Below are 12,705 nucleotides of genomic sequence, written 5' to 3' on the forward strand. Positions count from 1 at the left end.
ATCATGGCAGAAAGGCTGAGGGCAACGTCACAAGTCTTGGTTCTAGGCCAGCCTTGACATGCCTTGGAGAAGTACCAAGCTCTCTTATTCTTTCCATCCACCTTGAATTCGGTATTTTCTGCTATGAAATATTCAGATATTTTCCATCTGAGAAAGGTTTTCAGTAAGTCTATTGATTTTTTAAAGACTTACTTTCTCATTGGTCATTGTGTGCTCATATTTTTGTATACACAGGCATCCCTGCACTTCATAGCTCAGTAGATTTATCTTTTTTAATGTACTATATTTCTTCATCCTTAGAATGAAGGTGCTAAGTGAAACATTTGTGATATTCCTAGTCTTCTGCTCACCTTGATTTCTAAAGGGGCATTGCCTGCCTGGAGGAATGGGGATTGTTGAAGAGCACAGGATTTGGAAAGGGAGGACTGGGTTTGAATTTTATCTTTGCCATGTCTGAACTCAATGGTGTTCAGAACTTGACCTCCAGGAGTCTCAGATTCCTCATCTCTACGTCTCTAAAAGTGGACGTTGGGAAGCCCGGCTGTTTCAAGGGTTGGGGAAGATTAACTGAGGCATTCAGTGTGAAAATTACAGAATAGCTGTAAAGCACCATGACGGTTCTTTCTTTAAAATAGAAATACTGAGGCCCAAGTACAATTTCACAATAGCTGTGTTAGTGAGTTAACTTATATTCATATTCATTTAAACTAGTCACTTGTGAGTGAAAAGAAAAAGCCATGGCCATGATTGTCTAGTAGCAAATCTTAGCAAAATGTTAGATTTTGGTTAAGGAGGCTTCTCTTTTTCTTAAGGAGAACGTGAACTTGAAATTTTTTTCTACCCTGAAGTCTTTACTTTGAAGAATGTTAGCCAAATATGCCAATGGAAGCAGGTGAAGGTACCTGGGCTGACTAGCACATATTGAGAAAGTCTAAGGTCTTATGAATTCATGCAGACACAGAAGTCTCATAAATGATCTCAGAAAGCACCGTCTATAGATTGATTCCTAGTGTAAATGGATAATCAAGTTATTACAAATGGCAAAGCAGGGAGGTGGTGGAGCAGTTACCCATGATCTAGGGTCTCCCAAGGTAAACATTCTTCTGTCCACAGGATCAGTTCATCCCCTTCCTGTCTCCCAGATCATATGGGACTGATGTCATCATTGCTTTGGGAATTGGAGGATTATCTATGTTTTAGATTTTCCTTTTTGATAACGAACTGAGTGCTGCATTATTAAAACTTACTTTGAAATGCTTAGTGGAGGCAGATACATTTTTAGAAGAAATATAGTTTTATGATTTTGTAATGGTTCATGGAAGACATTTGTAGTATTTTCTCTTTTTCTTTTTTGGGTTGTTGTTGGGTTTGGTCAAAAAGAAAGATGTGTGAGGTCTGCCAATAGTGGGTTTTGATTTTCAGAGATGTATTTTTCTATTGCTAATTCGGTTGAATATAGTGGCTGGAAGAAATGTTATTTTCTCCTTTATCTCTTTCTAATGTTAGACCATGATAAAAAGCCAACTGCCATTGGATATGAGTTTTGCTTTGGCAACATGAGATGTAAAGAAAAGGCATTTTTATGTTTGCATTTTTTATGAATATAATAAACAGTACGCAACACATGAATTTCCTTTTGTGGAAATATATCCGATTTTAATTATTTGTGTATTGTCACAAAGCAGAAGAGAAAACCAAAGCCTAGCATTAATATCTCTCAGTATGAAAATTATTCTAGAAGGACACATTTATACTGTCAAAGGAAGAGAACATAAATATTGTACAGACTTCAGTGTTAGGTAAGAGGAGTTACTAACCTCTCCAGAAATAGGCGCATTATGTTCAGAAAACATTGTTTTTCTCTCCACAAATAAGACATGTGAATCTCATGAAGCTACAATCAAATTTTAATATTAAATATCCTATTTAATATTTATAGGAGATGTACCTTCAAAATATTTTTTATTTCTCTATTTTAGTGTTATTTATTATTTACTGGATATCTGAATTATTTATTGGCTTTCCTTTAGAGAATTCAACCTGTCTTTGCATGGAACTTTCAAACTTTTAATAACATATAGATTTTATTTCATAATTTCCTAAGGTAAAATTTACCTGTAGTTTCAACAAATATGTGTATGCATGTAATCACTACACCATTCTGAATTTATAGAATAAATTTATCATTCCAAAAAGTATCCTAGTGTCCTTTTTAAATTTTTTTAAATTTTACTTATTTTTGAGAGAGAGAGAGAGAGAGCGAGCACACAAGTAGGGAAGGAGCAGAGAGAGAGGGAGAGAGAATCCCAAGCAGGCTCTTCATGGTCAGTGTGGAGCCTAGTATGGGGCTCCAGTCCACGAACCATGAGATCATGACTTGGCCCAAAATCAAGAGTTAGACACTTAACCCACTGAGCCATTCAGATGCCTCTTAAAATGTTTTAATCTGTATTTTAGTTAACATACAGTGCAGTATTGGTTTCAGAAGTAAATTTCAGTGATTCATCAGTTTTAATACAACACCCAGTGCTCATCATAAGTGCCCTTCTTAATATCTATCGCCCATCTCCCTCCTTCAACCCTCAGTTTGTTCCCTGTTGTTATGAGTCTTTTGTGGTTTGTTTCTCTTTCTTCTCCTTTTTCTCTTGGTATTCCCTTCCCATATGTTTATCTGTTTTGTTTCTTAACTTCCACATATGAGTGAAATCATATGATATTTGTCTTTCTCTGATTGACTTATTTTGCTTAGCATAATACGTTCTAGTTCCCTTCATTTCATTGCAAATGGCAAGATTTTGGGGTTTTTTTTATTACTGAGTAATATTCTATTGTATGTATGTGTGTATATATATATATATATATATATATATATATATATATACATACCATATCTTCTTTATCCATTCATCAGTCAATGGACATTTGGGCTTTCTCCATACTTTGGCTCTTGTTGATAAAGCGGCTTAAACATTGGGGTGCGTGTACCCTTTTTTTTTTTAAACTTTTTAAAAAAATTTTTTTTAGCGTGTACCCTTTTGAATCTGTATTTTTATATCCTTTGGGTAAATGCCTAGTAGTGCAATTCCTGGATCATAGGATAGTTCTATTTTTAGTTTTTTGGGGAACCTCCATACTGTTTTCCAGAGTGGCTGCACCAGTTTGCATTCCCACCCGCAGTGCAAGAGGGTTTCCCCTTCTCTGCATCCTCGCCAACACCTGTTGTTTCCTGTGTTAATTTTAGCCATTCTGACAGGTGTGCGGTGGTATCTCATCATGGTTTTGATTTGTATTTCCCTAATGACGAGTGATGTTGAGCCTCTTTTCATGCATCTGTTAGCCATTTGATCTATTCTTCTCCATCCTCTATCTCAACAACTGCAGATCTGGTTCTTATCACTATCACTAGATTCGGGGTTTTTTTCTCCCTGTTCAAAAAACAAATATGAGTGGGAACACACAGTATGTACTCTTTCATATCCGGCTTCTGTCATTAGCATAATGCTTCTGAAATTTGTTCAAGTTGTTCTATTTCTAAATGATTCTTTTAGTTTTATTGCTGAATTGCCTTCCATTGTATCGATGTATCACAATTTGGTTATCCATTCACTTACTTTTGGATGGTTGGATTGGCTCCAGTTTTTAGCTATTATGAAAAAAGCTGCTGTGAACTTTGATGTACAGTTTTTTGTGGACTTACATCATCAGGTCTCTTAGATATATACCTAAAAGTAGAATTTCTGGGTCATATGATAATCCTACATTTAATTTTATGAAAAACTGCCAGGCTTTGTTCCCAAAGTGATTATACCATTTTATATTCTCACCCACAGTGAATGAGAATTACACTTTCTCCACATCTTTGCCAACACTTGGTATTTTGAATCTTTTCATTTTTAGCCTCTACTAGTTGTGTAGTAGTTCCTCGTTGTTTTAATTTGCATGTCCCTGATGACTAATAGTGCTGAGGACCTTTTCACATGCTTATTGACAATTTATATATCTTCTTTTATGAAGTGTCCATTATATAGTTTTGTTCATTTTTGTTTGTATTATTTGTCTTATTGTCTTATGCTATATATTCTGGATATAACTATGTCCCTTGCCAGATTAATGTATTGCAAATGCATTGCAGCCAGTGTTTTCTTTTTCTTAATGGTATTGTGAAGGGTAGAAGTATATTATGTCCTTTATCCCTTTTATGGTCAGTGTTTTTGTATATTGTCTAAGAAATCTGTGCCTACTAAAGTAGTGAGAATTTTTTTCCTATGCATCCTTCTACAAGTTTTATAGCTTGAAGTTTCACATTTATGTTTATGATCCATTTTGAGTTAATTGTTCTATATCATGTGAATTATGTATCTAATCCTTTATTACTTAAGTATCACGTTAGCTTTGGGTTTTTTACAGAGGCCCTGCTTCTTTTGCTACTATTTTGTCTTCCTTTTAGTTTACAGAATTTTTTAATATTCCATCTTATTTCCTTCAATGTCTTTTTAATTATACTTCTTTTTTGTGTGTTTGCTCAAAAGCTAACAAAATACTTTCTTAGCTTATCAGTAAGTCTTCTTAGAGTAAATATGCTACTACTTCACACCACACACTTTATATTTTATAGCTGACACGATATTTTGCACACTTCAATGTAATAACCTCACAACAGTATAATTCTGTCTGCCCTCTTCTTTATGCCATTTTAGTTGTATCTTTTAATTCTGCTTATATTATAAACTCCACCTTACTATTATTTTTGCTTTGCATGATGAGTTGTCTTTTAAGGAAATCAGTGAAGAAAACCAGTCTTTCCATTTATCCAGTTGTTTGCCATTTCTGATGTTCTCCATTCCTTCTTCTAGATACATGTTCCCCTTTTGTGTCATTTCCCTTTGGCATGACAGACACTGTTAGTATCACGTAGTGTGAATGCTCTCAGCTTCTGTGTGTCTAAAGACGTCCTTTTTGCCCTCTCATTTTGATAATATTTTGGGGGGGATAATTAAACTTTTTTTATGTCAACACTGTAAAATTGTATCCTATATTCTTCTTGCCTCTATTGTTTCTAATTAGAATCCAACTGTTATTCATACTTTTCCTGTATATAATGTGTCATTTTTCTTCTAACTCCTTTATTTTTCTTGTGTTTGTTTTTCAATAGTTCAATTGTACTCAAGTGTGATTTTTCTTTTATTTATCTTGCCTAGGATTGACTAAACCCCTTGTAGCTCATATGATTTTTTTAAATCAAATTTGGGAGAATTTCACACACACTATATATATAAATACTTTTTTTTTTCCTGTTTTCATCCACTTCTCCTTCAGGGTCTCCGATTATATGTGTGCTAGACTCTTTGGTATTTTTTTCTAGGTTTTTGAGAATCTCTTCTTTTTTATTTTACACATTTTTTTCTTTTTTTCCTTCAGATTAAATAGTTTCTATTGGTACACCTTCAAGTTTAATACTTTTTATTCTACTTTAAGGTTTCTATTAAGCCCATTCATGAATTTTAAAATTTCAGCTAGTATACTCTTTTAAAAATTTCAATATATGCACACTTGGGTGACTCAGTTTGTTAAGTGTCCTACTTCAACTCAGGTCATGATCTCACAATCATGAATTTGAGCCCCGCGTCAGGCTCTGTGCTTTGGATTCTGTGTCTCTCTCTCTTTCAGTTCCTCCCTAGCTCATGCTCTGTGTCTCTATCTCAAAAATAATTACACATTTAAAAAATATTTTAATTAAAAAATAAAGTCAATATAGTTAACATATATTGGCTTCAGGTTAGTATAATTTTAAGTTATAGAATTTCTGTATGATTTTTTTAATGGTTTCCTTTGTATTGCTAAGATTCCCTATCTATTTACCATTGAGGCTCTATTTTTCTTTAAGTCTTTGAACATATTTCTAGTAGTCGCATTAAAGTTTTTGCTAATCTAGTTATCTGGGTCATCATCAAGTCACAAGACCACATTTTTTCTTGACTATGATTTCTATTTCTCTGTTTATTTGTATTAGTGGCAATTTTTGAGTTATATACTGGGTATGGTGAATGATACGTTAGGAAGACTCTGGATTCTCTTCTTTTTCTCTGAAGCTTATATCGGTTCAATCTTTAGCTGATTATCTTGTTCTTGTGTAGATTTGTATTTTTTATTTGTTAAGGTGCATCTGTGAACAATACCTAGGTATTTGCTAATCCCTTAGAACTAGGCAGGTCTCAAGCTCTAAGTTTTATCACTCCTGCAAGTTTAGTTAAGACTTATACTGTGATAGGAAAGCCTTACTCTTGGTCATGGTCTTCATTTCGAAGGTGTGGCCTTTCTGGTGTCTCAGTTGGGTGCCTGGCATGTAAATGAGGGGATTCTGATTGGGGGAGAACTCCATAGTCTTCCAGTGTTGCCTGTCCTGTAGCTTCCAGACTATTAGCAGCGACCCTCTTGCATGCCTGGCAAGTCTCACCTCATGTCTGCAAGAATTATTAAGGGACTTTACACAGATGGCTGGCCCTCCTTCTGTATAGTTCTTCTTGCTGGAATACTTCCTTGAAGTTCCAGCTCCTTTGACAGCCCTAAATTCTGATCCCTGCTTCCTCAGCTCAACAGAACTGTCATTTACCACTTGGACTTTAGCAAACTGCTGGGATCAGAACATTCCACAGGTAAAGAGCCAAGGAAACAGAGTCCCACCTCATCAGTTTTCTGTCTGCCAAGGATCACAGTCTTGAATTTCCCATTGCCCAGTGCCTCATATATTTTGTCCAGTTTCACAGTTGTTATGGAGAGGGATTAGTTTAGTACTAGTTATTTGTCATGGCTGGAAGCAGAGATTCCTATATTTTAGACTGAATAAACTTATAAAATATTAAAGAATCTCAGCCTACCCTGGAGAGGGGATAGGAAGGAGGTAAGAAAAGTGGATGTGGTGAAAGGATGGAGGTAGAGAGAATGGGAAGAAGTTAGATACTTGTTAGTTTTCAATACATTGTGTAACACAATTTTAATAAATATTGTTTAGATATGGGGCAGATACTGTAGTAAATGGCAGTTAATAATTGCTAATAAGGTTCTGTTTATATTTCCAGACATAGTGGAGGAAATGTAGTCACATAAAGCAATCACCAAGTGATATTGTGGGGGCTCCAATTGCTATTTGCATAAAGTTTTATGGAACACAAGGAAATGAATTCTGCTCGATTTAGAAGTTTCACAGAGGTGGTGGTACTTGAATGAGACTTTAAATGATATAGGAGTTTAATTGTTTAATAGCATGTTGGGCTAGAAAGGGAAGCTGTTAGATACATAATTTCAAACAAAGTAAACAGTGTGAGGACCATTTCATAAGGGATCGTGTTTACCTTTGTGCCAGCAAAAGAAAAGAAACTTAATGAATAAATCATAATTTCAGTCAGAATTGAAAAACAACCAATTTTTGTGCCACAATAGTCACTTTCATAGGGACAAAGTACAGGGAAATTACTCATCATTACTTCTCAAATATTTGCTGAATTGTTCCTTTGCATGGGATTCGGATTATACAAACCATTCTCCTGCAGACTAATTGCAAGTTGCATTAGAACTATTCACTAAAACTGTATTTCCCTTCAGGGAGTAGAGTGGGTAAGCAAGGAACATTATCTCTAAGAACAAATGACATAAACAGATTTGCTCTAGATATTTGATTGACTGGCTAAAGCTATGTGACTGTGGGGGTGATCAATGAATGTGCCAGTTCCATCAGCTCAGGGAGACTGGATCATAACCTTCACTTAATGTCCATTTGATCCATGAATTTTTATCTCAGTAATATTCATTACTGATATGAAGTACTTAATACACCATTCTCTCTCTCTGCCCTCTCTTTCCTCCCCCCTGCTTTCTTCCTGCCTTTTCCTTTCCTTCCTCCGTCCCTCCCTTCCTTCCTCCCTTCTTCCTCCCTCCCTTCCTCCCTTCCTTCCTACTTTCCTTGATCTTTGAAGAGATATTTCTTAAAAGACTATAGAAAAGTATAGAAAAGCATACAATATTCATCTTTGAAGTTAAATATCACTGTAAATTTTTTTTCATTAAAGTAAAGCCTTGCTTGCTTGCTATTTAAATTAAACCAGGGCCCCCTGGCTGGGTCAGTCAGTTAAGCATATGACTCTTGATTTTGGCTCAGGTCATGGTCTCAAGGTTTATGAGTTTTTGAGCCCTACATCAGTACTATTAGTGCAGAACCTACTTGGGACTCTGTCTCTCCCTCTCTCTATGCTCCTCCCCCTTTTCTCTCTCAAAAATGAATAAACATTTTAAAATAGAGTAAGCCAATTATTTGATGAACGCCTGTTACTTTGAACATTATACACAGGTAGTAGAACCTGTAATATTGTCTATGCATCTCTGTGCTGTCAATCCCAGTGGCTCCTGTCCTCTTTTCTGAGTATGATTATCCAGAGCAAATGGGGAAATTACACTTCAAAACATCCTCATTTTATCTTTCTACTTATACTAAAGTATAATAGTTTATTCTCTCTCAGAACCTTTTAGGAGGCTTGTGTCTACTCCTGGACCCTAGATTTATGTTATTACTAGATACAGTTGAAGATACAATATGTTAAAAATGCATTGAAACAAGATTTTCTTTTTTTAATTTTTTTACCGTTTATTCATTTTTGAGAAACAGAGACAGAGTGTGAATGGGGGAGGGGCAGAGAGAGAGAGAGGGAGACACAGAATCTGAAGCAGGCTCCAGGCTCCAAGCTGTCACCTGTCAGTGCAGAGCCCAATGCGGGGCTGAAACTCTCAGAAGGCGAGATCGCGACCTGAGCTGAAGTCAGATGTTTAACCCACTGAGCCAGCCAATCGCCCCCAAACAAGATTTTCTTTAGAAAGTATCTCACATTTGAAGGATGTAGGAGATTGTGTGGGTTGGTTAGTAATTATAGAGTCTGATGGACGGAATCGGTAGTTAAAACTCTTAAAGTAGAACAGTTAATATTTAATTGCAATATAAAATTTTCCGAGTACCATCTTAATGTATTATGAATGATCTGATTTATTCCTTATCATTTATGCTCTACTTTTCATACATTTTTCTCAATTGTTTTGAAACATAATGATTACTCCCATTTATTGAGTACATACCAAATGCCAAGACCCTTCATTGCATTCTCTCTCACCCATATATGCATAGTCAAAGATAGTTATTACCATCCCTATTGGGGAGATAAGCTCAGAGAGGTGCAATAATTTGCCCAAGGTTGCATAGCACGTCAGTGTTTGACCTAGGCATTGATTCAAGGTCAGTCTGATTCCTGACACTTACCTTCTGTTCTTTGCATGGCTGAGGCACCTGCTTTGTCATTTCTCATAAATGCATCCTTTGGTGAAAACCATTCTAAAGGAAGATGATGAAAAGGAGAACAGAACTGAACTATTTCTAGGTCTCCTCTGTGATTTCCATGATGGAGCCTAATGTTTAATGTTTATGGTAATGTGCATAGATTAAAAAGTGTAACACCTCCAAGGTCTACAAAGGTATGACATATGTAACAGTTTCCACCACATAGCTTAAGTTTGTTATTAATAATTGTTTTTGCCTTTGAGGTTTAAAAACACTTAATTTTGAAAGGAAATCATTCCTTAACAGTCTAGAATGGCCTATTGACAATCAAGTACCTTGGCACAAATTAATGAAGTGTGTATTACTGAATGTCATATAAATGTAGCATGAAAATTTTCTGTTTTCTCTCTTATGCTCTTATTTCTTTTCACAGCATGCATGACAGACTATACGGAAGAATCGGGGACTTTTACTTCTCCAAACTTCCCCAATAATTACCCCAACAACTGGAAATGCATTTATAGGATCACGGTGGAAACCAGCCGACAGATTGCATTGCACTTTACAAACTTCTCCTTGGAGGAGGCCATTGGTGGAAACTGTATAGCAGATTTTGTGGAAATCAGGTTAGCACCTTTGTTTTATCATCTTTTTCCTTACTTGTCTTCATTCATAATCTTTCTGGGAAAAGGTTAAGACAAACACAGGGAACTCCTCTGTAAAGCTCCCTGTTGTGCTCTTTATTGCAAGATATAAAGTTTGTCGTATGGAGCCCGACTTCACAGAAGAAAAACAGAAAACTGCCTAAGGTTCAGTGGTTATTTTGAAGTGATTATTTTATGGGGAATATTTGAAAATAAACTCCAGATTTTATTTGGGCAGAAACAAAGGCACTACTACTCTGAAATTAGATACTTGCCGTTACTGAATACTGTCTTTTATTTTTTTTAAACAGGCATTAAAAAATTGTTTTAATGTTTACTTATTTTTGAGGGGTTGGGGGAGAGAGGACCCAAAGTAGGCTCTGCACTGAAAGTGGAGAGTCTGATGTAGGGCTGGAACTCCCCAACTGGGAATGTGATCTGAGCCAAAGTTGGATGCTTAACTGACTGAGCCACCCAGGTGCCCTGAATACCTACTTTCTTTATGAAAGATCAATTTAAATTTTAGGCTGTTTATTGTCCATTGGTCTAATCATATCCAAAAAAAATGAGGGTAAGATAACAACCTTAAAGTTTTCACCAAGTTTTTTGTGTTCAAGTAATAAAATCTAGGCTCGTGAATTTCAGTGTGAGAACTTTTTCTTTAATTCTTCGGTATTTAGAGAGAATGATTTAAAGAGTTATATTTGCAGTAAAGGTAAGTTGACGTGTATATTGCTATCTACCCAGATCATTTTACACTGAAATAAATTAGGTTAATCAATTTGGTGTGAATTAATGTCAGATTTTTATTTGACCTTTTAAAAGCCTAGAGTATTATACTCTTTTATAATAAATTTTACTCTATAACGTAAAGTATGGTACTAAAATAATTCACAGTTACATCATATCATGCCAAAATAACAATTTTCTTAATTTGTAATAATTAATCATTAGATCTTAATGTTGAGTGAATTCCTCACCTTTTTTTTAAGCTTGAAAAAGTTACAGATTACAAGGTAGACTTAAGACCTCAAAAGTCCTTGGGGAAGAATTATATTCAAAATTTTCCTAAATATGTCAAATACAACATTAAATTTGGACAAATTCAAGTTAGAAGGCAAACATTTAAGTTTTCTCTGTAACATTAGGCAACATTTGTTTATCCTGTTAATAATTATGGTCTCTTTATCCCATGTTCTCTGACACATTACCAGATGCTTCATTTGAGAGGGAGAAGATTAAACTCTTCCTCACAGCTTGAAATTGGTTATATAAAATATTGTGCAAACCATAAATGATGTTCCTTATTAAGCTACTCACATGCTTTTAATCAGGTGAAAAATTGAAAACTTGAAATGGTGATTTAGAGTTTAAAAAAATTTTTTTGTAATGTTTTATTTATTTTTGAGAGAGAGAGAGAGAGAGACAGCACGAGCAGGGGAGGCTCACAGAGAGAGGGAGACACAGAGTCTGAAACAGGCTCCAAGCTCCAGGCTCTGAGCTGTCAGCACAGAGCCCAACGCGGGGCTCGAACCCACAAACTGTGAGGTCATGACCTGAGCCGAAGCTTGACGCTCAACTGACTGGGCCACCCAGGCGCCCCTGATTTAGAGTATTTTTATAAAAGGTGGACTGACCTAAGCTGATCTGTTTGCAGTCTCAAAGTTCAGATAATATTAAATGTTTATACAGTAATATTATCAAGAACCAGTAAATGGCTGTATCTGTATTTTGCCACAGAGATGGAGGCTATGAAAATTCACCAGTCCTGGGAAAATACTGTGGCTCAAATCCACCTCCGAGAATCCTCTCTCACAGTAACAAACTCTGGTTAAAATTTGAGAGTGACTTCTTTGGCTCAGCGCCTGGATTCTCAGCTTACTGGGATGGATCATTAACAGGTAAATGGCAAAGAGCTGTCTTTAATTGGAGAATCCAGTCTGAGTGGTTTCTCGATTCTTAGACTGCCATGCTCTTATCCGTTTGTTCCCCAGCTGTATTTTGTCATTACTATTTGTACTAACCTTCAATATTGCAAATATTTCTGAATTAACAGCCGCCATTTGGATTTGGATTTTGAGGGCAGAGTAGAGGGGAATGTCCTAGTTTTGCAGTATATTTCCTCAAGCTGGTCATCTTGGTCAGGAGAAGGAAAGGACATTGCTACAGGCTGGCTACTCTTTGGTGATGCAGTTTTGTTTTGCAATCTGGTTAAGAGGAGAGTAACAGTAGCCCCAGTTGGATAAAGACAAGAAGATTCCATTCTACCGCCAAGAAAAAGATACATGTCATCTCGTCTCTTTCTCCTGTAGGTTGTGGGGGTAACCTCACCACCCCCACTGGCGTGTTCACGTCCCCCAACTACCCAATGCCCTACTACCACAGCTCCGAATGCTCTTGGTGGTTGAAATCCAGCCACGGCAGCCCATTTGAACTGGAATTTGAAGACTTCCACTTGGAGTACCACCCAAACTGCACTTTAGATTACGTGGCTGTACGTATAAAGTTCAGTTGTTTCCTTCATGGCTCCCATCTCACCCACACACATAATGTGTATTTTTTATCTTCGGAATTCAGGGAAGGGGAACAATTAAAATATCCACATAAAAAAACTTAAAATAAAAAATAAAAAGAAAGTTTAGTGAAAATGACAGCCTTCTGAGTATGGCATATATTACCTAATGGCTTGTAAGTATTTAAAATATTGAATATGAACCATTAAAATATGGTTAAAATCTCCCCAAA

The 12,705-nt window shown here is 36.0% G+C and overlaps 1 protein-coding gene across 1 annotated transcript in view; it reads left to right on the forward strand.

Annotated features, from left to right (window-relative positions):
- The window catches only part of CUBN (cubilin), a 298,802-nt gene that overhangs the window by 67,356 nt on the left and 218,741 nt on the right, over positions 1 to 12,705 (forward strand). The window contains exons 23-25 of the mRNA XM_077772461.1: positions 9,750 to 9,942; positions 11,701 to 11,861; positions 12,273 to 12,454. Of these exons, the coding sequence (XP_077628587.1) occupies positions 9,750 to 9,942; positions 11,701 to 11,861; positions 12,273 to 12,454 (536 nt within the window). The remainder of the gene's footprint in view (positions 1 to 9,749; positions 9,943 to 11,700; positions 11,862 to 12,272; positions 12,455 to 12,705) is intronic.

Source organism: Crocuta crocuta, unplaced genomic scaffold (assembly GCF_008692635.1).
Source record: "Crocuta crocuta isolate KB4526 unplaced genomic scaffold, BGI_CrCroc_1.0 scaffold96, whole genome shotgun sequence".
Classification (NCBI taxonomy): Eukaryota; Metazoa; Chordata; class Mammalia; order Carnivora; family Hyaenidae; genus Crocuta; species Crocuta crocuta.